Here is a 24683-nt window from a genome sequence, read left to right as displayed (position 1 = left end):
TTACACGCTCCAAACTAGTATGGTGTGGCTCGACACCAATTTACGGAACATTATAGAGCACACTTTGAGTTTGTATGCTGAGCCAACCGACACAATGCCCTTTTTTCATAACGATCTTGTGGAGTCTATGGAAGCGTAAGAATTTAAAGATGTGACAACAAGTGCCTAAGTAGTTGAATGTTTTGTGCATATGTTAAAAGATTGGAAGCTCGCGCAGGAGGTGAGAACAAGTGCCAAGACAACTGAAGCACAACCTCAACTACAACCAAGCCATGCTCACACTCAAACATTTTTTTTACAACAAAATTACAATGAACATTAACTTCAATAATAAAAAGGGTAGTATTAACTTGTGCCTTTAGAGCACAAGTTAAGATTCTAAAAGTGTAATTAAATCATAAATTTTGTATTGAAAAGATAAGATTTTAAATTTATAGAATATTGAATACACAATTTCTAACAAAATATTTCTATCTTTGGTTTCTTAACTTGTGCCTTGAGGGCACAAGTTATCATTTCCCTAATAAAAATAAGTTACAATAAAACCTCAAATATATTAAAAATTAACGAAGTCTTATAAGGATGTCAAACTATAAAATAGCTAAAAATTACATCTAAGAGTATTATAATTGAATTTATTTTCAATTAGATAGTAAATCTAATATAAACTCCAATAATAGCCACAAGCTTATGATGGAAAGAAGAGCAAGTTTGCTTGCTACCCCTTACTCTTTCAACTTTCAACGTTTCTTTATGTTTGTCCTCAGAAGAACTTGTTTGAGATGATTTGTCTACATGTTCATTGAAACTCTTCCATTCATCCAATCTTTCATCTACTTCTTTCTGATAGTATATGCTACATTGTAGATTAAGGAATACTCTCTATAACTTTGTGCGTATTGAGGCCTTAATGCGTATCCCTGTACATATAGACATGTGATTATTGCTCTGATTGAGAAAAGAATGACCACAATATTGCTCATTTCTGAAATTAAATATAAATAAAGTAATAAACACAACCAAATATAAACAAACAACATGTTAACCGTATAAATCAACTCTACCAGGCTCTATCTTAAACTAAATTTTCACCAAATCGAAACCTGAAACCTTTCATATGAGTAATATTTTAGCTCATTGTGGTTCATAGTTCTTCTAAAACCTGTTAAGTTTGAAAATATGAAACCTTATCTAGATTTTATAAACCTCATTTTGCCCATCACTTTGCCAAGTCATAGTTCAGTTTCTATAAAGCATGTGTGCATGACTATAGTTTACACTTCTGTCATAGTTTTTAAGACTGTTTCCTCTAGAAGAATTTCACATCCCTGCACACAATATTTTCATGTATTTAAAGCTTTGATATTATTCTATAACTTAGTCAATCAAATAATTTTCCTCTCTATGTTGTTTTCTTTGAAGCATTTTCCTCTATAAAATATGTACATATATTTCCCTTGTGTCTTTTTCATACTTACCCAGGAACTAAAGAACGAGCTATAAATATAAAAAAAGGGTATGCTAGTGCAATATTTGCTTATTTTGCCAATGACAGATATGAAGAAGAAAAAATTTAGGTTTGAACATGAAGGAAGTAGAAACTACTTCTGAATCCGACTATGGCAAAAAAAAATATTGGTCATTAGGAGGTAAAATAAATTTCCACTTCAAAAAGAAGATATACCACAAATCTAATCAAACATGTCTATGGCTAACCATGTAACAATTAACACCCTTTTCTACAGCTTATTACCATGCAAACAGCATTTTTTTTCTTAAAGTCCTTTCTTTGAAAACTCTAAGTTGTAATTGTAGCACTATTTAGGGTCATGACATGATTTAGTTTTGATGTTTTTTATGTTCTAAGATATTAAAAATTCATTTAATTGATCATTTGTAGATCATTAATTTGAAACTAATTTTGTTTCCTGGTTTAAAACAGAAATCACAATCACCAAGTTTAATCCACTTCAATTAGAGAACATAACACCTTCTATTTCATTTAAATAAATTTGTGATTATGATCATATTTTTAAAGTTCTTTGAGTCAAGGTCGGATAGTTGTGAACTTAATCAACATGTACAAACTGACCAGACTAATTTACATAAAACAATTACAAACAAGCAGTGAACACAACATGCATTAAAACAGAATCCAGTTACATATGCATAAATAACGGCGAATAACACAAAGTTGTCAATATTTCTGATAAACATATTGCAAATAGCTAACCAATAATAAACATAAACATTTCATGACATATTAAATCAGCTTGTGTGGCATACTGTGTCATGCTACAAATTTGACTACCTCGCTCCTCTTGTTTGTGCCACCTTCTTAAGCTTGCTCACTGTCACTAGGGAGTGAAAGCAAAGACTCTGTATACATAGCCAATCTGACTGTATATTGTGTAGATTCACTATAATAGGTATGCTCTAGAAACTCTCCTTTGTCATTATATCTCACCAATCCAGTACGTCTATCTGTTCCAACAATATCGCCACTTTTTGTACAACATACAAGGGAAATGTGAGAAATGGTAACCAAATCAAGAACAAGAGTTTTAGTCCAAGATGACTGCACTTTGTATTCTTTCATCACCCATATATCAACTTTATCCTCGTCCCCCGAAACCCATAGACTGAGAAATCCTCTAAATACCCATAAAGTACAATCTTTCGAAACATCAATATCATCTGGGAAAGGAATCTCTACAAGTTTTCTTTCCATTAAATCAAAGGCGACAATATGATAGTCATGTGGCTGATATCCATCATCATGACTTAAAGCCAACTAGTGAAAAGCCCCATTGAAGATCGACTCTACCACAGAATAATAAGTGAAGGGAGAAATGTTTCTAAAAGGAGAAGAAAAATGTGCGGGACCCACAATTTTGTTCCACGCATTATCTCTCAAAGAGAAGAAAACCCCAATGTAGAATAGCACATAATCTGAGTTTTCAACAAAATCGGATACTAAAACTACCAGGTAGTCATCTCTTGACTCGTCATACCCAAGACAAGAGAAAGTTAGGAGGCGAAGGTATTTGTCTATGAACTCCGGTGCATGGATTCCATAGGTAAATGTTTGAAAAAGGGTTTAAGATCAATAAAGGGTTTAAGATCAATATAAACCCTCTACATGAACCGTTAATTTGAAGTTCAAATTCAAATTCAGGAAGAGGAAAATTAGGGTCCAGTAGAACAGGAGCAGAATCGGCAGTGAACAGTGAATCTACAGCTATAGATCGAAACTCGGGAGTTGCTGTCAGGAAGAGAATTCTACGAGTGTGTGTTGCAGCAGTAATCTGAAACTGTGAATTTGCAAAACTAGGATTTGAAATAAGAGAAAACCATGACTTGGAAACGGATTTCAAACGAATAAGAGACTTCACCGGTAACCTTAGAAGGATTTCAGTTACCAATTCTTCAGGCACACACGGCAGTGCCGTCGTCTCCTCCTCCTCCTCCATGTGTCTTTCTCTTTTAGCGATCAATTCATACGGTGGTGGATCCGCCTCCATTCACGCGTCTTCTGTCACTACTACCAGTGATGTTTTGTTTTGATTAGGGTTCAGATTGATTTAGTGGTAGAGTTTTTTTTTTTTTTTTTTTAAATTGTATTTTTGGTCCCTGTAGTAGCGCTTTGGTACTTTTTTTTTATTTTAGTCCAACACAACACTTGTGATTACATTGAATTATGTAATTCGATTAATGTGACCCTTGCATGTAGCAACATATTTTTTATCCCGTATTTTTTATGTATCAATTATTAATATTAGTCTGGTGTTTATATATATTAGTAAAAAAGTATGTGTCCCATGCTATTTTTATATTTATCATTGGTGAATGTTTGTCTCATGGTTTTTATGCATCAATGATATTTTTGTGTGCATCAGAGATAAATATGTGTTCCGTATTTTTTAATATTTATTAGTGAAAATATTTGTCTTGTGTTTTTTGTATATTTCAATTACAGATATTTGTCTTGTGTTTTTATATTTTTTAATATTTTATATGTGTCCCATGTTTTTTTAATATTTATTAGTGAAAAATATGTGTCGCGTGTTTTTTCTATATATCAATTTCAGATATTTGTCTTGTGCATTTTTTATACTTTTCACTGATAAATATTTGTTTTATATTTTATATATGTATAACCGACAAATAGTTGTCTTGTATTTTCTTAATATACATCGGCAACAAATATTTGTCTTATGTATTAGTGAAATTCATTGTTTATAATTGATTAGTAGGCTGAGTTACTCTCTTAGAGTTATTTGTGAATTCAAATATATTTTCATCTGTAGGCTCGTCATTTTTTTAAGCAAGTTGCATATACTCCTAAGAAAAAGAGTAAGTTTCATATACAATATCAATTGATTTACATCAAATTTGGTTTTTAATTTTTTTCTAATTACTGATTTTTTGGTTCATGTCAAAGGAATATCAGAATTTGGAAAAAAGTTAAGTATGTAAATTGAATGCAATTAAATGCAATTAATTTCTTGTTATTAGACCTCTTTTTTATTTAATTTTTAGTATTATGTATTGTAATTACCATGAGTTGACACATGTAAGTTTTCATTAGAATTTCATTTTGATATGTCATGTGTACTTTATTCTCAAATGTATGTATAGGAGATAGGAGATAGGAGATATTTTATGTGCAATAATGGAATGGAAGAAACTTCGTTGCTCATTGCAACAGGAGTGGATGTTGGTTGTTTGCAAGGACGGTGTAACTGAACCACTATAATCTCAAGTGTTCTTTTCTCTTTATCTCAACTCTTTCGATAATATTAATGGGCATTAATTTTACTGTGTTGTATGAATAAGAAATTTGAATTTCTTTGAAGTATTTTCCGATCCTTCAAAACCTCAAGAATCTTGTTCAAAGATTTATCTTTTTCAAAAGTGTTATTTATATGTCCTTCAAATATAGCATTGATTTGCTCTTCAATTCTTTCAATATTATGAACTTGTAAATAAAAATAAGAGGAATAGAATGACGGTGGTGTAGTTTCCTAAACTTGTCTACTATTAAAAATTGACCTGCTTGAAAACTTATCGTTGAAGCAAAATGCACCTTTGGGGAAATATATTTGTTTTTTTACATAGTGTAGGAGCAGGAAACTTTTCTTTTGTGTAAATTTTCAACCATTACCCTCACCCTCTTTTCCCTCCTTTTCATCGTAAAACATTTTCATTCAATAAAACCGTAAAATATAATTTAAAATTGTGACAATAAGTTCAAGAAACAAATGCCCAAGTGGTTGAATGTGTTGTGCATATGTTAGAAGATCGGAAGCTCGAGCAGGGGGTAAGAACAAGTGCCAGAACAACCGAAGCACAAAACCTCAACTACGACCAAGCCAAGCTCACACTCAAACTTTTTTTTTTTTTTACAACACAAGTATAATGAAACATCAACTTCAATGAAAATAAGTAAAAGAATTTATGAAACAATAAAATAAAACCTCAACTATATTAAAAATTAACGTCAAGTCTTACAAGGATGTCAAGCTATAAAATAGCTAAAAATTACAACGTAAGAGTATTATAATTGAATTTATTTTCAATGAGATATTAAATCTAATATAAACTCCAATAATAGCCACAAGCCTATTATGGAAAGAAGAGAAAGTTTGCTTGCTACCCCTACTCTTTCAACTTTCAACGTTTCTTTATGTTTGTCCTCAGAAGAACTTGTTTGAGATGATTTGTCTACTTGTTCATTGAAACTCTTCCATTCATCCAATCTTTCATCTACTTCTTCCTGAAATGATATACTACCTTGTAGATTAAGGTAATACTCTCTATAACTTTGTGCGTATTGAGGCCTTCATGCAAATCCATAAGAATCCCTGTACACATAGACATGTGATTATTGCTCTTATGGAGAAAAGAATGACCACACCACAATATTGCTCATTTCTAAAACTAAATATAAACACAACCAAATATAAACATTCAACACGTAAACTGTATAAATCAACTCCTAGCTACATGTTATCCCAAATTCCTCTATGGCCTCTATACCACATTTCCTTTGATCGATATGAGTAAATCCCATCATCTCCTAGCAGCACTACAATTCCAAAGTGGGGATCAGTTCAGAATACCTGGTTTTTCTGTAATGCCCCACATGTAAAATTTCAGTATCGGTTATTTTATCCTTGGATTTTTAAGAGAAGGGTTAATTATTTAATGGAGAATATTTAACACACAGTGTCAGTTAAACACACATGTTCAGTTATCAGTGTCAGTTTTAGTGTGGCTTAACACATGTTAATTATTTAATGAAGATATTTTTCTAGACATTTTCTCTAGAACATTTCTTTCTTCTCTTCCCTACCCCACGTGTCCCTCATTTTTTTTCACTCATTTATTTTTTCTCCCTCCTTTTCTCCTAAGATCAGAATATACTCCCTCTTTCTCCTTTCTATCTCTCGGCTATCCATTTCAAAGCCACCATTCATCAATCTTTGCCAAAATGATATATGCAATCTTACTACCTCATTTCTTATGTGAATTAATGTGTGGATCAAGCTTCAATATGTTATCTTTCTCTCCTAGCCCCAACCGAACCTACAGTCCTACACCTTCTTTCCCCAATTTTCTTTTTTATCCCAATTCATGCATTGAAGTGGTGGAAGGTGTACCTCTTGTTTCAATTTCTCTGCTTTGGGTTAAGACGAAGCTTAGAAATGAATACTTGAATTAGTGAGGGTTGGAGCTGCAAGAACAAGAAGAATTGAAGGAGAAATCGAAGGGATCAGAGCTCTTATTCATCAATGGTGGTTCATCCCCACATGATATGGTGAGTTCTCTAATAAGCTTGAATTTGATTAGTTAGAGTTGAATTTGTTGTTTGGTGGTAATGGGTTTGGGACATGTTTGAGAAAAGTAGGTTTCAAATATAAACTCCCATGTTATGTGCAAGCATGACTATTTTTTATAATGATTGGTACATTTGAAACATAATAAATATAAGATAGCTATAACGATTATGTCTTGATTAGACACCCTTGCTTGTGTATTATAAAATATCTTTTATGTTGATAAGTATGTTGATGTTAGTATAAATGTTGGAGGGAAATTAATAACGCAATTGATGCATATATACTTATAGAAATGTTTGAAAGAAAATTTGAAATGCAACCTATGAGTAATATGCTCACAGTGAATTATAGAAAATCATAGAAAAATGAAAATGAGGAGAAAAATTTAAATGAGTAACATGCTCATAGAAAAATAAAGAAAGAAAGAAAGAAAAAATAAGAATATTAAGAAAAACTCCGTTCACCACAACGAAGAGATAATGTGGTATATTCCGTTCACCACAACGAAGAGATAATGTGGTATATTCCGTTCACCACAACGAAGAGATAATGTGGTATATTTCCGTTCACCACAACGAAGAGATAATGTGGTATATTTCCGTTCACCACAACGAAGAGATAATGTGGTATATTCCGTTCACCACAACGAAGAGACAATGTGGTATATTTCCGTTCACCATACCGACAAGATAGTGTGGTATATTTCCGTTCACCACAACGAAGAGATAGTGTGGTATATTTCCGTTCACCACAACGAAGAGATAATGTGGTTTATTTCCGTTCACCACAACGAAGAGATAATGTGGTATATTCCGTTCACCACAATGAAGAGATAATGTGGTATATCCCGTTCGTCACAACGAAGAGATAATGTGGTTTATGTACAAATAATGAAAAGAGATAAATGATTAGATAATTTATATTAAGTGGTGCAAATGAGAAAATAATTTATATACTTTATTGATAGTAATTTCACATCATGAGATGCGATGATAAAGTATACGAGAATGTGTAAAATTTCAGTAGCTTTGTACTTTAGAGAAGTGTATCAATATGAAAATTATGTTTGGAATGAATTAGCTACAAATTAATATTTGATGAGCATTTTTCTAGTAATTGGAAATGTGGAAAATTTAGTTATGGAACTCCGGCTTAGTTAGCCGAAATTAGTTGTTATCAGAAAAGGATCAGAGACATACTCAGATAAGTATGTCAAAGTATAAGCTATACCAGAATACGATATATTGGAGATATGTTTATGATTATTATGATTATGGTGATTATGTATATGATTAAAGTTATGAGTATGACTATATTTATTATATGATTAAAATAGTATTTCAAACAGCGATTTTAGTTATCCCTTGATCGCTCAGTTATGCATAATGAAATGGTATAAACCCAAAATGGGTTAAGTTTAGAAATATATGGCGATCCTAGGTTCCCCGAGGTTGCCTACAACCTAGGATAGATGGAACTCACTGAGACAAGTTGTCTCACCCAAATCCCTTTTATTTATTTCAGATGTACAAGTTATTATACGATAGGATGGCTCGTGATGAAGAAGCAGACATAGCTGGACCATATATAGTACACGTCAGTAGTACTATTTCTGAGGTAACAGGTGAAAAATTCTATGATTTGTTCAGAGAGTATTTATTTATTGTAATTTTAATGTACCCGACGCCAAGTTTAACACACATGCTAGATATCCTAGGTGATTTCTAGTAGGTGTGTTTCAATTTGGTATCCATATATAGTACACGTCAGTGGTACTATTTCTGAGGTAACAGGTGAGAAATTCTATGATTTGTTCAGAGAGTATTTATTTATTGTAATTTTAATGTACCCGACGCCAAGTTTAACACACATGCTAGATATCCTAGGTGATTTCTAGTAGGGGTGTTTCATTTTCTTTCAATTATCGTTGTGTAAATGTTAGTAATTGTTAATACAGCACTCAAAGGGGGGATCAAACTCTCGATCTTCTTATCACTCCACTCCTTAACTCTTCCACCTCAGCCACCAAGTCATCCCTTATACCTCCTTATTGTGTAGGTTTTTAATTTTTTTTAATAGTAAATAACAATTGATAACTTTTAAATCCTCTCTAAAATATGTACATATTTTCCCTTGTGTCTTTTTCGTACTTACGCACTAACTAAAGAACAAGCTATGAATATACAAAAAAGGTATGCTCATGCAATATTTTCTTATTGGCTAAAGTGCAACTTTGGCCCCCTATCTTTCAAAAAGTTGCAATTTTGGCCCCCTAAGTATGAAAACTACAATTTTGGTCCCCCATGTTTAGGGAAATATGCTCTTTTAACCCCCTAACTTAAGGGAAATATGTCTATTGACCCCTTATCTTTTAAAATGTTGCGATTATGGCCCCTTATCTTTTCAAAATGGCCCCTTTTTTTGGACACGTGTCGCCTTCTCAGCAGTTTTCAAAGTTAGGGGGCCAAAATTGTAGTTTTCAAAGTTAGGGGGCCAAAATCGCAACTTTTTGAAAGATAAGGGGCCAAAGTTGCACTTTAGCCTTTCTTATTTTGCCAATGACAAACAATAAGAAGAAAAAATTAGGTTTGAACATGAAGGAAAGAGAAACAACTTCTGAATCCGACTATGGCAAAAACAATATATTGGTCATTAGGAGGTCAAATGAATTTCCACTTTAAAAAGAAGATATACCACAAATCTAATCAAACATGTCTATGGCTAACAGTGTAACAATTAACACCCTTTTCTACAGCTTATTACCAGCAAACTGCATTTTTTTTTAAAATTCTTTCTTTGAAAAACTCTAAGTTGTAATTGTAGCACTATTTAGGCTGACATGATTTAGTTTTGATGTTTTTTATGCTCTAAGGTATTAAAAATTCATTTAATTGATCATGTGTAGATCGTTGATTTGAAACAGAAATCAGAATCACCAAGTTTAATCCACTGCAATTAGAGAACATAACCTTCTGTTTCATTTAAATAAATTAGTGATTATGATCAAATTTTTAAAGAAGTTCTTTGAGTCAAAGTCGGATAGTTGTGAACTTAATCAACATGCATAAACAACCAGACTAATTTACCATGTACCATATAAAACAATTCCAAGCAATGAACAAAGCATGCATTAAAACAGAATCCAATTACATATGCATAAATAACCACGAAATACACAACCAGAGTTGTCAATATTTCCAATAAACATATTGCAAATAGTTAACCAATAAACATAAACATTTCATGACATATTAAATCAGCTTGTGTGGCATACTGTGTCATCCTACAAATTCAGCCACATAGTACAACATAATTAATAAATATCCAGAAAACAATGAAGGAGAAAATTTGACTACCTCACTCCTCTTGTTTGTGCCACCTTCTTAAGCTTGCTCACTGTCACTGGGGAGTGAAAGCAGAGACTCTGTATACATAGCCAGTCGGAATGCATGTTGTGAAGATTCACTATAATAGTTATGCCCTAGAAACTCTCCTTTGTCATCATATCTCACCAACCCACTAGGTCTATTTGTTCCAACAATATCACCACTTTTCGTACAACATACAAGGGAAATGTGAGAAATGGTAACCAAATCAAGAACAAGAGTTTTAGTCCAAGATGACTTCACTTTGTATTCTTTCATCACCCATATATCAACTTTATCCTCGTCCCTCAAAACCCATAGACTGAGAAATCCTCTAAATACCCATAAACTACAAATTTTCAAACGACCAATATCATCTGGGAGAGGAATCTCTACAAGCTTTCTTTCCATTAAATCAAAGGCAACAACAAGATGGTCACCTGTAACAGGACAAATAGCCAACCAGTGAATTGCCCCATTGAAGACCGAATAATGTGTGGTTGTTCTTCAAGCATTGACAGTTAATTACACGTGGATTGGTTCTTCAAGCATCAACGTATTGAAACCTTAAGAGTCAAAAACACAATAATTATGAGTTTAAAATAACAAGATCAAAACATATGCGCGGCTGCTGGCATAATCAAAAGGAAATCCAACTCAACATATTGATCTGTTCTAGCCTGAATGTTGCAGTACAGGACTTCACAAATTAGTGCCATCAAAACCAAGTCAGAAGGTTAATCACTCACTCTTTGTCAACATATATTACATGTTATAACAGCTGATGTTCCTATTGCATCTGATATTGCAGGACATCATCTTTTGTAGGTAATGCAGAAATTGCCCCTCTCTTGGTCGCCATGATCGCGCCACATACACTGGCGAAATATAACGCCTTCCGGAGACGTTTCTCATCCTGCCACACAAAATAAACACTCACAACTTTTTTCTAAATCAACAACTAGAATGTGTAAAGATATCTGAATTACCTTGAAAATACTTGGGTCAGAAGCTATGTAGTAGAGAATCCCACTAACAAATGCATCACCAGCACCAGTTGTGTCAACAGGTTCAACATTTAAACCTCTAACTTTGCCCTTAAAATCCTGCACAAAAATTTAGTAATCACTATTAGCTGAATGCTGGTCACTCACATGACAAGATAGTACTGTGAAATATTAAACCTCGAAGCAAACCTTGCTTATGTTTTACAAGTTGCCATTCGTCATTGAGTGTCGAAATTGTTAATTTACATTCGACAAGTCACAGCCAACATTTTATTCCACTCATCCGAATAAAGAGCAAAGAAAATAATGAAACGATGGATTATAAAACCTATTCAGACAATTAAAATATGAGTTAAATGACTTTGGCAAGCTTACGTTGGTGTAATATCTACAACCCTCCGACCCACTGGTAACAATTAGAAGCTTGAGAGTAGGGTGAAAAAGCTTTTTTATTACATCATCATCATCACAAGGATCACCAGCATCAATCAAATGAGTGATCTCATCTTTGCTGATCTGCAATACATAAGAAAATAACACTTCAGATAGACTCAGAGAAAGAATGTAGACTGACGTGCAATGGCATTTATAAAGTGTATTGCATAAAAGTGAAAAACTAGACAAATAAAATTTACCTTTATGACATCGGCTAGATTCCATATGCTCATTATACCCTTTCGAGCAGCCTCGGCTGATGGCCATAGTTCCAATCTCAATTTCGGATCATACGAGAGAATGCAATCACAGGTTTTAGCAAAACTCAAGGCAGCAAGATAAGACGCCTTGCATTGCTCATCAATCAAACCGATGGAACCATAATGGAATATTTTAGCCTGCAATCAGTATTAAATTAAAATTATACAGACTTAAACCATCGGTCTTTATGGCCACATTTTATAAACAGAGATGGAAATTAAAGGCACCTTCTCGATGAGTTTACGATCAAGCTCTGACTCATACAGAAGCATATTAGCACTAGGATCTCTGAAAAGCAAGCACTTGCGCACCCCATCAGCTCTAAGTAAAACATAATACAATGTGGTGCTGGCATTAGAATCAACCAGCATGCCAGATGTATCAACATTATTCTCCTTTAAAATATCAACCAACGTATACCCAGATTCATCTGCTCCAACCTAAAACGCAGATGATAATGAGTTAAGCTATCATTTTCTCAGCCAACATAGATTCACATCCCTAAAATTCAGAATACTACTGCAAGAAGTATTATTCCTAGGTACAACCTACAAGTAAATACATGATATCTGTAGGAAAATCTTTTAAACTAATTTAATTTAACAATAAGAAAAGGGAAAAAGGTAGAATGTGGTGGAAATGGGAAGTTATGGTTGGTTAGGTTTTAAAGTGGTTTCTATTTGATGGGAATGAAAAATAGAAAATACGGGTAAAAGATATTCCTCAAAATGCATGAACTTTAACCATTACATTCACAGTGAGTTTATTTGTTTACCTTGAAACACACACACACACACACACATGCCATTCAGAAAAGTGTAATCAATTTCAAATTTTTTAAATATATGAAGATTTGAACAAATCAAACATGGAAGCCCTGTAGATAGTAACAAGACATAGATGTACACCTTACTCATAAATGCAGATGAACCCCCCAACTTAGAGATGCCAACTGCCACGTTTGCAATAGCACCACCAAGATCTCTCCAGCAGCAACCAGACGGTTCGTGAATAGTCATGTAATCTATCAACAGTTCACCAAAACAAACAACCAGTCCACTTGTTTTGCTGCAGTAGGGCCTGGACACAGGAGGTAGTACTCCATCCTTATTAGCTTCTGTATTCCGTAAGTTACCAGTAAAACCTTTGCTTGCTAGGAAAGTGCCAAAACTAAATGGGTAGGGCGGGGACACAGGAGGTACTCCATCCTTATTACCAGCTTGGACAGTATGAGTGCTGACATCATCAACATCACCTAATCCTCCTCCCAATACTACAGTATTTTCAGGAAGCAGCTTGAAAAGTCCTTTGGACACGCTTACATTAGAGAATTTGATCTACAAGAAGCAAATAATAAAAATTATATATGTATGTATGTATGTATTCAGATGAAAAGGATGATGTCTTGTGACATGGAAGAAACCTTTAATCCAAGAGGCGCAGAAGGTAGAATGTCTTGAATAGGCCTGTGGTAGGTCTCTATTCCATAGACTTTATTAACACCATCGGTCATTAACAACATCAACATCCTACCAACCCGTGGAGGAGGTATAGCAAACCTTGGAGGAGGATAGATACTCATAAATTCATCGACCTGCCAATGCATTTGGATTCCGCAAATTCAACAACAGAATTGAAACAGTAAATTGCAGATAATAATAAATGAAGAATACAATCAATTAACTGGGATCGAAATTGAAACCTGCAATATGAAGGGACCATCGAGAGTAGTAGTTCTCGATGTAGTTGGGAGCATTAAATCATTATGGTTATAGCTATAGCTAGGAAGTATACCACTACCACAAGAATTGAGATTGGAAAACAGAAACTTCTCGAAACACATTTCAGCCTTTTTGAGGTCATCCAAGCCATTTATCGAATCCCCTAGTTGGCCAAGACAATCATCAACTTTTTCTCTCTTCAAATAAAACCCTAGTTTCATAAGCTGTTGGTAAATGGGGCAATCGGAGACGTCGCCAGAGATTTCGACCGTTTTCGAGGGAACTTTTTGATGTTGCGGCAGAAACTGATCTACGACGGCGGCGGCGGTTTTGCTCCTTCTTTTCCCCTTTCCCATGGTTTTGCTCCTTCTTTTCCCCTTTCCCATCGTTTCTTTCTTTTTTATTTTTTATTTTTTTAAATTGACACAGATCAAAAGATAAAGATGAATTCTGCTCTTTACCCAACAAAAATTGCTCATTCCCAAGACAAATTTGCCTCACTTTGTGATTTCATTTACGCTCTACCCAAATTTTCATTCCCCGCTTTCTCACTTTCCCCCCAAAACCCCCAAATCTCCATCTCACTCTCAAACTTCACAATCTTCACTCGTTGAATTTCGATTCACAAACTTCACTCCAGTTCCTCGTTTAACTTCCTCACTCGTTCACCAACTCACTCTAGTTCCTTTTTCACTGGTTCTAATTTCGAAATCGAAATCGTTTTCTGGAACATGGAAAAGTGAGAAAGGTTATCACAAAAAGGCAAATGTGTAGGACCCACAATTTCGTTCCACACATTAGCTCTCAAAGAGAAAATCCCAATGTGAGATAGCACATCATCTGAGTTTTGAATAAAATGATAGTATACTAAAACCACCAAGTAATCATCTGTTGACTCGTCATACCCAAAGCCATAAAAAGGTAAACTTGAATGATTATGCGGCGGCGGAGGCGAAGGTATATGTCTATGAACTCCGGTGGATGGATTACATACGTACATGTTTGGAAAAGACTCCACCAATATAAACCCTCTACATGAACCTCTAACTTTAAGATGAAACTCAGATTTAGGAAGCGAAAAATTAGGGTTCAGTAGAACAGGAGCAGAATCAGCGGTGAACAATGAATCTAAAGCTATAGATCGAAATTGAGGAGCTTCTATTACAAACAGTTCTGTTACGAACAGAATTCGACGAGCGTGTGTTGCAGTAGTAATCTGAAACTGTGAATTTGCAAAATGAGGATTTGAGATAAGAGAAAACGAAGACTTACAAACGGATTTGAAACGTATAAGAGACTTCACCGATAACCTTAGAAGGATTTGAGTTACCAATTCTTCAGGCAGACACGGCAGTGCTGTCGTCTCCTTCTCCTCCTCCTTCTCCTCCTCCATGATGTTTTAGAGATCACTGCCAGATTGCACACCCTGCCTCGCTCGAGATCCGAATAAGTGAATGGTTTATTCATAAGATAGAATATTATTAATATTTTTTTTAGGAGAGAATATTATTATTATTATTATTATTATTATTATTATTATTATTATTATTTCAAAAAAATATTATTATTATCATTATTACTAGCGTCCAGACGGACACTCCCGTGCCCGTCTGTCCGTTTTTTCTACTGCGCTAACGCATTATCTACACAAAAATGATAGGTTGAAAAAGAAAATGTTACTTTTGAATAGTAGCTATTATGTGAATAAAGAGATTTAAATAGACAGTAAGAGAATAAGAGAGGATTAGAACACACTATAATTGTTATTTATTAATTCAAATAGTTGTAAGCATAAGATAATTGACATATCTCTCTTTTAACACACTTCATACTATCTAAGATGCACACAATAAAATAGAAATATAAATGAAACTTAAGAAAATTATAATATCAACCTGTTATCTAAAACCTTTCACTGTGATTCCAAATGCACAATTAATCTCTTTAGCCCTTTGTCATTCAAAAAATAATTTCTTTAGCACTATGCATCTCATAAGCCTAAAATAAAGTTTGTTACATAATCACTTCATTAAAATGTATTTCAGAACATGTATATATATTTACCTTTTGAGCTTTCTCACACTCCTTATGGTTCTTATTCTCCACTCTATGGTTGAGGTTGGAATGAGTTTAGGGGTTGAACTTGGGTAAAGTATACTTGAGTTGGGTAAAGTATACTTGAGTAACACAAAGCAAATATCAAATAAGTCAGAGGTACAAAGCACAAAAAATTGGGTCTTTATTTATAAGTATATCGGAAGAAAAAAAACCAAAACCAAATTATTTTCTTTGAAATAAACATATAAGACATGTTCATCATCTATCTCTATTTACATCACACTTTCAATTTCTACAAAAGAAATGAAGAGAATAAAATTAATTGTAGAAACAGAATAAGAAAATATTTTAACTAAAATTTGTTAACAAACCTCTCTATCTCTCCAAAAACCTTATGTCCCCTTCCTTCATCATTTCGTGCGAGTGCTATGAGGATTTGCATTTAGGCCACGGTGAAAGGGTTACCTCGATGGCTCCCTATTTTCCTTAAACATTAGTTTGTCTCTTCTCTTCCTCTACTCTTGTCTTCCATCTCACATTGAACCGACGCTGATCGAAAACAAATAGTAATTGAAAAAAAGGTAGTTAAGGTTAAAGTTCAAAAGTCAAAATCTGTAAATAACAGTAGTAAAATTTTTATGAATTCCCTCTAACCCGCTCTCTCAATTTGTTGGTTTCTACTAAGCAAGTGCAACCACCGGCTTCTTGAAAGATAACGACAAATCATTCTATATCAATTCACAAAATCACCTACATTTTCATAAACAGGTGGACCTTGGTTACAAAATGTTGTCAACATATTTAATGTAGATACTTTAAATAATAATATGGATTTTGAAATTGATCACACTATTATGAACAAAATCTGAACAGTTTTATAATGGTAAAAGAAAGAAAAAAACGTAGAACAAAATCTCCAAATTTAAAAAAAAAAAGGAAATGAAGAAAAGATAATGGTAAAAGAAAAAAGTGTGTGATCTTAGTATAAAAAGACATGGATGAATATTAAAAACCGTAGAAGCATAACACACAAAGTAAGAGAGTTAACAATAACCTACTAACATTTCATGGTCGTCCCATTCTTGTTTCCATTCTTGTTCCCATTAATAGTTATGGAAGATGACAATAGGAAACCACTTTCATGAAAGAAAAAAATGAAAACAAAGAAAGGTTAGAAGATTCTTGTTCAAACAAAAAAAGGAAGATTAGAAGATTGAAACATAATAGAAGTTACATCAATTTTCCACACTAAAAAAGGGATTAAAATACAATGGGAATTGCATATGAAAACTAAAGAAAAACAAATGAATACAATAAATCATTGTAAGGGAAGTTTGAAGTAAAAGTCAATGAAGGATATAATTGAAACAAAAAATTGACCAATAAAATCACCAACTAAATTATCCATTCATACCGAGATCAAAATTAAAGATAAGAAGTGTATGATGAAAGTATGTACCCATTGTTGTCAAATGGATGAAATGTATATTTCTCTTTGTTCTAAAATAAATGGATGATAAAAGGGATAAGAAATATAGAAACTTGGTGAAACCCTGTCATGCTTTCCTCTGTATCGTTGGATGAAACGTCTCTTGCAATTGTAATTTGGAATGTCTCCCATTTTCTTTGGGTTTTTTTCCTGAAAAGAAAAACAATGAACCGGTCAATCCTCAATTCTCATTAGCAATTGTCAAATATAGATAGAGAGAGAGAGAGAGAGAGAGAGAGAGAGAGAGAAACTGCCAAAAATCACCGTATTATATGTATATGTACTTCAATGATAAATGTAGCAAGTATAAAAAATTGATGATTCCTTAAAAAAACAAAAAAAAAATGATGATTGAAATAAATTCGTCATTGAATTATTTTGAGATAGAAATTGAGAGAGAGTGGGAGAATAATAACTTAAGGAATTACTATAGTTTTGTTTACGTTAAATTGGAAAAAAGATACCAAATTCAACAGTTAGATTCGTAAAAAAAAATCATTGGAAGAGATAATATAAGGGAATCCTTCCCAAAAAAAAAAAGATGATATAAGGAAAAAAATTACTTTAGGAAGGAACTCATAGCCTTGTAAAGGCCTGAAAGCATGTGGTGAGCAAGCATGCTTTCACTCCTAGGTGGCATACCACTCCTACACCCCTCCATTCACACACTGCCATGTAGTCAGACTCATCCTGGCCCAACCAAAACTCATTCCTTCACTCTTTCCCTTTTCACTCTCTCTCCTTCTATAGAAAATTCCATCGATCTCTCTCACTTCTCTCTATCTCACCACCACACTCCTCTTAACCACCACCACTCCCTCTTTCTTTCTCGTCTGCCACCACCACCGAATCCTCTCCTGCTGATGTTCATCCTTCCATTCGTAAGCGAGGTCAAAGCCCCTTCTACTTGTGCACAAAATTTATTGGTAGAAGCGGTAACTCCGGTCGATTTATTGGTGGAAGCGGTAACTCCGGTCGAATTTCCCCTCTCCACTGAAGCGACCAAAACTCACTTCGTCACAGATGAGGAATTTGTTGAACAACTTGCAACAGATGACTCGGTCATGGAGATTCATGGACCAACACCAAAGATGGAGTTACAACTCACGGGAATCATTTCGAAGTTCTTGGATATGCAGAAAATGGAACAACTCCGAGAATTCGCCGGACACTTCGACAAACTGCCAGAAAATGTGGTATTCGATGGCGGTATAAAGAGAAATCGAGGTTTGTCTCTAACATCTCAATTTTCTTCTTTTGCCTCAGACTTTAATAGTTCTTGGAAAAGTAGAGAAAGAGTAAGAGAACCTATGATAAAATTCGATGAATTTTGATGTGGATAATATAGTCATAGTCTGAAATTTGATTCTAGAGCTATTGCATATTTTAAATAAATTATGTTAAGTAACAATGAATAAATTTCTCCATAATAAGTTGAGATAGTAATGCATTTAATAGGTGATAGGGAATTTTCTGGTTGTGGCATAGCATAGGTGCATCTAATAAGTATTCTTATTCACAGTATTTTTTTGAGTATTTTTCTGATGCACAACACGTGTTTGTTGAAATTCCCCACCAAACCTATATGGATTTTGTAAAACCATGGTCTGATGTGCAGCTCCAAATTGATGCCAATGATATCCCTCTCTGTAAGATTTTTCATATGCAGAAGGTTTTACTTGCTATATTCCAAGGATCTCAAGGTCATTGTGGTGGATTTCATTACGCAATTTTAATTAAAATTTTGGCTAGAATTGCTGAATCAAAGAAGGACCAGGACCTTGATTTTACTATCTTCAGTATTGGTGAACTTGTTATTTTTTATTTCACTCGTGGATTCTCAATGCTTGTTTATTAGATCCATGATAGTGGCAAAGGTGGTACACTTTATGCTAAGAAGGCCCAAATAATTGCTCAGGTTGTTTTCCCACTTATTGGTAGTAAAGAGTTTGATATAAGGAAGTTCTTGTATAACAAGTTTGTGTTATTGCCAATCCTTGATCACACGTTTTACACTTTGTTTCAACTAGTGACAATAAGCGAGCGTTGTGATTGTCATGGCAATTTTTTTCTTGAGGCTATGAATATGTTCAAGTTAACCCTAAATGAAGAAGACGTGCTTGCTGTGATTGGCAACTCATGGTTTAATTGTCAAAAGTTTTCAATGCCAAATGGTGGTGTGGAGTATATTCTCAACATATTTGCATTCGTCTTTTGCACTCGACTAGAAATAGTTTTTTCCAATCCACGGAAAACGATGAATTCACCAAAAATGAAGGTTCTCATCAATGAGAAGACTTTCATTCAGCTACGGCAAGATACAACAAAACTTTCAAGAGCTATACAATTCCAATGAAAACAGCGGTGGTATTATTGCTTTAAGGGAGTCTGAAAACGTCCTGCAGCCATTACATAATATAACATATAGGATGCTCAACACAGAATGGTTCAGAAGGCCAATATCCATTAACGTAAGCTTCACTCTATCGTTGGGAATTTGGTCTTGGTTAGGCTTCAGCCTTACTGGAAGATTAGTGTCTCACAAAGCTGTCACCACTAGCTAGCTTTCCTACTCTTTCGGTATGGCCATTATTATTGAAGTCAAACATGTTGGTTTTAAGATCTTCAATTTTTACAATTTTGATTCCAAAAATAGTGTGCGTTTATTGGATTGCGAGGGGCTCACCTCTTGGATCAAAGTGTCTTAACCGAATAGTTTTTGCAGTTTTGTTACTTATTCAAGGTGTGTAGAGAAATTTTTTGTTCCTTGTTTGCTACACAGTGTTACATCTTTGTTACTTCCACAGTAGTTGGGGTTTAGTAAAATGCTTAGAACATTATTAACAGGTCCAGTTTTAGCAAGAAACATAATTTTCAAATCATTTTCTGTTTTTTATTCTACTGAAACATCCTACCAGTATGAGATCAACCGCAACATCTCATTGAGTTTTGTGTTTTCTAAATTTCGTTTGAGTCAACATTTCACATGGGGCTTTTCTTTGTACTTTATGTTGTTGCTTTTGGCTTGACTAAGCTTTTTGAAGTTGGTGATTATAGTTGCTCTTCCACTCTAATTGCTCGTCCCTTTGGTTATCTTATTTGGATACATGGCTATTTGCTACAAATCCATGCCAAGATGTCATTTGAAGAATGCGTGTTTGCTTTCAAGGTTGATGACATTGACATGTTTATTTCAACAATGTGTAATTGCACATAGAAGTACCATGAAGCAATAGCATTAACAATACCTTTCTGGACTCACAAAAGAGAAACTCATTTGACATGCTCACAGTGGAGAGATGGTGAACATTGGTTCCAGATTGAGTCACGCATTATTGATGTTCTCTTGTTCATGGGAAGACCCACTTGATATAGGAAATAGACATGTGGACTCGTAATAAATAAGAGAAGGCCAAGGGAAAAAGGAGATTGTGATAATCTCATTCATTCTCTCTGTTATTCTCTGCTCCTCTCTGTAACTTCTTTTCTTTCTGTACCTTTTCTGTTATCTTCATTCCGTGTAATTGATCCATTAGAGATCTTCTTTCACATCAATATTATTGAAACTTTCCACTGCAATTTTAAGTTCATTACACTTGATGTCTTTATATTTTGCAGCATCTGAACAAATATGGATCAATTTAAGTCATTAGCATTTAAGTTATTTTCAATCAACTGATTATAGCTTATTTTGAAGGAGTTAATTGCTTTTAAAAAAGGCTAAAGTGCACTTTTCCCCCCCCAACTTTCAAAACATTGCAATTTTGGCCCCCCATGTATGAAAACCACAATTTTGCCCCCCTATGTTTTAGCCCCTTTGCAATAGTGGTCCTTTTGGCAATTTTGACTGAGTCAACTCCTACGTGGCATGCCACATAGGTAATTAATGGATTAAAAATAAATAAAAAATTGCACTCTATATTTATTGAAATAAAAAAAATCAAAAAGGAAAGAAAAAAATAAAAGTCACGTGATTCATTCATAAACACCATCATATTCATCATCCACCCATATTCATCTTTTCACCATCAATATTCATTATTCACCCAAAACCACCAAACACAAACTCGGAAATCATCTTCTTAACATCTTCTCATCATCTTCTCAACCACAATCCAAAAAATACAACAACAAAAATAAATAAAAACTGACATTCATCAAATCATAGGTTACAACACACGAATCCTCCATAATCATTTGCTTCCAAACCAACATTCATCTTGTACAATGGTTGCCGCCGGAAATTCCACAAGAGGGTTTGAAGAAACTGAAACTCAAAAATATCTCTAATTTCAATTGCGGTTATTGAAAAAACTGAAACTCGGAAACATGCTTACTTGTTCATTGAGAAAATTCCTCAAATTCTTCATAGACAAAGCATTGAACATTACTAAGCGCTTGTGTTGCAAGTGAGCAAAAGAAAAGTTCAGTCATATAGGATTGTTCATGGTTCAGGAAGGATACCGAACTGAATGAGGTTTGCCATCGGGTTTGCCGTCGCCGTCGTCTCTTTTCTGTTTACTGTTATTGCTTTATTTTCATTCACAGATCTATTCTCACGTCCTCTTCTAATTTCAAACACAAAAAACCAAACAATCAAATCTCAGATCCATTCTCTTCATCAAAATTGAAAATAAACTAACTGCACTGGATCTGAAATTCACCTCAAAATCTTTTCGATGTCAAGCAAGAAAACGCGAAAAAGAAGAGAAATCTGAAGAATTGAAGGTGGAAAATGTGATGATTTGAGTTTGTGTGGTGGAGCTCGATTACATGAATGGAACTCGATGGAGCTCCGCTAGGGTTCTTACTAGCGCCGTTCTTCATTGGTCTCCTAACTTTTGATTGCCTTTCCTTGCTATTCTGGTAGAATTACGTGTGCTATTTACCATTGAATTCAATTCTGCCCACGTGAAATTCTTGTTCCAACAACAATCCACTTACTTTGAATTCTTTACGTGAATCATTTCTTGTGAATCTTGGATCAAACACTTGGTAGTTATCCACCGTTTGCTCTGCAAACCATTTTTCCCAACCGATTGTGTTTCTGATCTGTTCTTAACCTAGACACGGCCATGCCGTTTGACTGGCAGGCCGAGTTGGCTCCCTTGGCCGCACCAGCACCTTCTCCACGCCTGATATCGCCGCAAGTGACTGCACCTCCTGTGCGACAAGCTTCTGCACCTTCCTTTGCTCAGGTGCTGACCTCGTCTGCTTCATCTCTACCGGACGAAGATCCGCTGCCACAACCCTTAATCAAAGGTGAACAACTTAGCATCCGCATCTCACAACCCATCTATGAAAAAGGGGTAGATTACTGTAAGCGAAATCTCCGTGGGAGGCTGATTCCTAAACAAGGGAGACAAGCCTTATACCTCCTCTGAGATTCATCAGCGATTACATAAGCATTGGAACTCGGCTGCACCATGGTCTCTGCTCTCTTTAGGGAGGGGCTATTATGAGTTCTTTTTTGCTTCCGAAGCTGACATGCGCTCCGTGTGGGCGAAGGGTACAACTATTTTGAAACCGGGTATTTTGCAATTGTTTGAGTGGAGGAAAGACTTCAATATGCATAAACAGAAAAATACGCACGCCCAAGTTTGGATCCGTTTGATTGAACTCCCTCAAGAATATTGGATGGACAGAACACTACGGGAGATTGCAAGTGCGATTGGCACTCCGTTGACGATTGATAATGCAACATCAAAGAGACTATACGGCCACTATGCTCGAATTTTGGTTGACATGGATTGCTCAAAGAAGTTATTCTATGAAATACTGGTTGAGCGGGAGGGTTTCTCTTTTCCCGTCGAAGTTGTTTACGAATGGATGCCGGATTTTTGTACGCATTGCCACAACCTTGGTCATCATGTGACCAACTGCCGGTGGTTATACCCAAAAAAGGATGCGAAAGAGACTGTTGCCCCAAAGAAGGATGCGAAAGAGCCTGTTTCAAAGACTGATAAAGGGAAGACAAAGGCTCCGGTGCCAAAGGAAGCTTGGGTCCCTATGCAAACAAATCCTTCAGGAGTTGGTTCTTCTAATGCTTTTGCGGCTTTGGCGGTGACAAATACTGAAGAGACAGAACCGGTTAAGGATTTTGCAGACAATACTTTTAGTCTTCCTTTGCAACATGTTGTGGATCATGTTCCTCAAAGAACATTGCCTCAGTTGACTGAACCCGTGTTGACATTGGCATTAAATGATGATGAGCTTCGTGTTGAAGGTGAAAGGATCCTCTCGGGGTCTGCAGATATTTCCCCGGTAGTATCGGAGATTCCTTTGATTTCTAATGCGGAGCAGGCGTTAATAAATGATGAGGTTACGGATACAAATCTGCCAGAGCAAGGTACAAGAAATAGCAAGGCCGTAGACATGGATGGAGAGGGTTCAGACTTTGGAAATTCAAAGGAGAATATTCCGGTTATTGATGTTGATGATACTAACACAGTTAGGGATGGAGTTTCTAGTTCCACTTTTGAGAGAGAAGCGGGCATGACACACACTAATCCTCAGATTCAGAAGGACCATATCACAGATGAGGCAGAGGTAAATTTATCGGTTCCGGTCCCACCCGTACAACAACATGTTAGCAAGAACATTCAAGTTGGTCTTGATTTATGGGCCAGAATATGTGAATATGATCAACGAATGGCTGATGAAGGATTCACCCAAGTTCTTACCAAGGCGCAGAAGCAAACTCGTAAGAAGCAAGTCCTTGGCACGTCCTATCAAACCCGCGCAAAGGGTGCTCTTCCATCTTCCAAATGATTCTGTTATATTGGAATGTCCGTATTAGCTGTGCGGACAAATTGTTGAGTATGAGTCATGGGATTCAAAGTTCTATTTTGTTAGAAACTCTTCCGGCTGATCGTTAGTGGCATATGGATTTCTTCGTAATAGAATTGGTTTGTTTAACTACAGCTTTTCTTTGTCTGTAGTAGTTTTTTTCCAGCTTTTTTTGTTTGTTTTTCTTCTGAGGGTTTTGGCCTAGTCCCCCCTCTTCTTGTATATTTTTTTTCCTTTTTTTAATAAAATTTTTAGAGTTTGGCGGCATAGGACGGAGGTTTCCTAGATGCCAACCTAGTTGGTATGTCGGTGTTTCCTCCCGATGTCTGCCATTACTCCTTGCTTAGCATAAAAAAAAACGTCTGTGTGGTGGAGAGAGAGTGATTTCCAGAGAAGTGTGAGGGAGGAAGATAGAACGTGAAGGAGAGGAAGAAATCACGTGTTCTTTCTTTTTTTTCTTTCCTTTTTATTTTTTTAATTCATTAAATACAAATTGGCATTTTTTATTATTTTTAATTCATTAATTACCTACGTGGCATGCCACGCAGGGGTTGACTTAGTCAAAATTGATAAAAAGGACCACTATTGCAAAGGGGCTAAAACATAGGGGGGCAAAATTGTGGTTTTCATACATGGGGGGCCAAAATCGCAACGTTTTGAAAGTTAGGGGTGGAAAAATGCACTTTAGCCTAAAAAAAATTAAGACATCAATA

At 35.1% G+C, this 24683-nt stretch overlaps 5 protein-coding genes, 1 long non-coding RNA gene and 1 pseudogene across 12 annotated transcripts in view; 2 read left to right on the top strand and 5 right to left on the bottom strand.

Annotated features, from left to right (window-relative positions):
* Window positions 1-14068, bottom strand: part of LOC146955464 (putative fructokinase-7) — a 78016-nt gene extending 63948 nt beyond the window's left edge. Inside the window, exons 1-10 of one of the 4 annotated variants that reach the window (XR_015016643.1) lie at window positions 13616-14063; window positions 13337-13507; window positions 12822-13250; window positions 12141-12353; window positions 11853-12050; window positions 11593-11733; window positions 11200-11316; window positions 10960-11126; window positions 10202-10776; window positions 5467-5867 (exon numbers count right to left, since the gene is read on the bottom strand). Coding sequence is in view for 3 of the 4 variants with exons in the window: in XM_085721708.1 (XP_085577834.1) it covers window positions 11001-11126; window positions 11200-11316; window positions 11593-11733; window positions 11853-12050; window positions 12141-12353; window positions 12822-13250; window positions 13337-13507; window positions 13616-14020 (1800 nt within the window). In the remaining variant the exon portion in view is untranslated. Of the gene's footprint in view, window positions 1-5466; window positions 5868-9950; window positions 10777-10847; window positions 11127-11199; window positions 11317-11592; window positions 11734-11852; window positions 12051-12140; window positions 12354-12821; window positions 13251-13336; window positions 13508-13615 lie in introns of those variants that run through there. The other 3 variants (XM_085721702.1, XM_085721708.1, XM_085721700.1) reach the window with 3 other exon arrangements.
* On the bottom strand, window positions 391-3030 carry LOC146955466 (uncharacterized). 2 transcript variants are annotated; one of them, XM_085721716.1, is made up of 2 exons: window positions 2312-3030; window positions 391-985 (listed from the first exon to the last, which is right to left on the bottom strand). In XM_085721716.1, the coding sequence occupies exon 1, from the start codon at window positions 2729-2731 to the stop codon at window positions 2339-2341; it is 393 nt and encodes a 130-aa protein (XP_085577842.1). In that variant the 5' UTR covers window positions 2732-3030; the 3' UTR covers window positions 391-985; window positions 2312-2338. The 2 variants fall into 2 exon arrangements, with proteins under 2 accessions (XP_085577842.1, XP_085577840.1); XM_085721714.1 differs by having other exon boundaries at window positions 391-920; window positions 2312-3021.
* LOC146955465 (putative F-box/kelch-repeat protein At1g12870) lies at window positions 3009-3524 on the bottom strand. Its single transcript, XM_085748530.1, has one exon. The coding sequence runs from the start codon at window positions 3522-3524 to the stop codon at window positions 3009-3011; it is 516 nt and encodes a 171-aa protein (XP_085604656.1).
* On the bottom strand, window positions 9951-15042 carry LOC146955463 (F-box/kelch-repeat protein At3g23880-like). The gene is made up of 2 exons (XM_085721729.1): window positions 14366-15042; window positions 9951-10715 (listed from the first exon to the last, which is right to left on the bottom strand). Exons 1-2 carry the CDS (start codon window positions 15025-15027, stop codon window positions 10229-10231), a joined length of 1149 nt encoding a protein of 382 aa, XP_085577855.1. The 5' UTR covers window positions 15028-15042; the 3' UTR covers window positions 9951-10228.
* Window positions 15043-15897: 855 nt separating this feature from the next.
* On the bottom strand, window positions 15898-16849 carry LOC146955462 (uncharacterized). Its single transcript, XR_015016634.1, has 3 exons — window positions 16755-16849; window positions 16347-16442; window positions 15898-16241 (listed from the first exon to the last, which is right to left on the bottom strand). It is a non-coding gene; the product is annotated as an uncharacterized LOC146955462 (long non-coding RNA).
* An 804-nt stretch (window positions 16850-17653) lies between these two features.
* LOC146955461 (uncharacterized) lies at window positions 17654-20760 on the top strand. 3 transcript variants are annotated; one of them, XM_085721577.1, is made up of 2 exons: window positions 17654-18408; window positions 19212-20760. In XM_085721577.1, the coding sequence occupies exons 1-2, from the start codon at window positions 17799-17801 to the stop codon at window positions 19535-19537; spliced, it is 936 nt and encodes a 311-aa protein (XP_085577703.1). In that variant the 5' UTR covers window positions 17654-17798; the 3' UTR covers window positions 19538-20760. The 3 variants fall into 3 exon arrangements, 1 of the variants encoding a protein (XP_085577703.1); XR_015016633.1 differs by having other exon boundaries at window positions 18205-18408; window positions 19040-20760; XR_015016632.1 differs by having other exon boundaries at window positions 18205-18408; window positions 18800-20760.
* A 1472-nt stretch (window positions 20761-22232) lies between these two features.
* On the top strand, window positions 22233-24410 carry LOC146955460 (uncharacterized; annotated as a pseudogene).
* Window positions 24411-24683: the final 273 nt, after the last annotated feature.

Source organism: Medicago sativa, chromosome 1, assembly GCF_051527215.1.
Source record: "Medicago sativa cultivar Bolivia chromosome 1, Bolivia_mono, whole genome shotgun sequence".
NCBI classification, from domain to species: domain Eukaryota; kingdom Viridiplantae; phylum Streptophyta; class Magnoliopsida; order Fabales; family Fabaceae; genus Medicago; species Medicago sativa.
The sequence above is the reverse complement of the archived record's forward strand: the minus strand, read 5'-3'. Positions and strand labels throughout refer to the sequence as shown.

What these genes read in the sequence shown, in the direction of transcription:
- LOC146955466 (XM_085721716.1), bottom strand. Translation starts at nt 2,731, where the DNA reads ATGGAAAGAAAACTTGTAGAGATTCCTTTCCCAGATGATATTGATGTT.
- LOC146955465 (XM_085748530.1), bottom strand. Translation starts at nt 3,524, where the DNA reads ATGGAGGCGGATCCACCACCGTATGAATTGATCGCTAAAAGAGAAAGA.
- LOC146955463 (XM_085721729.1), bottom strand. Translation starts at nt 15,027, where the DNA reads ATGGAGGAGGAGAAGGAGGAGGAGAAGGAGACGACAGCACTGCCGTGT. An exon ending in AACCTTTCTCACTTTTCCAT is followed by an intron (nt 10,716 to 14,365) that starts GTTCCAGAAAAC and finishes CAATGCTTGAAG; the next exon opens with AACAACCACACATTATTCGG.
- LOC146955461 (XM_085721577.1), top strand. Translation starts at nt 17,799, where the DNA reads ATGCTTTCACTCCTAGGTGGCATACCACTCCTACACCCCTCCATTCAC. An exon ending in CGGTATAAAGAGAAATCGAG is followed by an intron (nt 18,409 to 19,211) that starts GTTTGTCTCTAA and finishes TGTTTCAACTAG; the next exon opens with TGACAATAAGCGAGCGTTGT.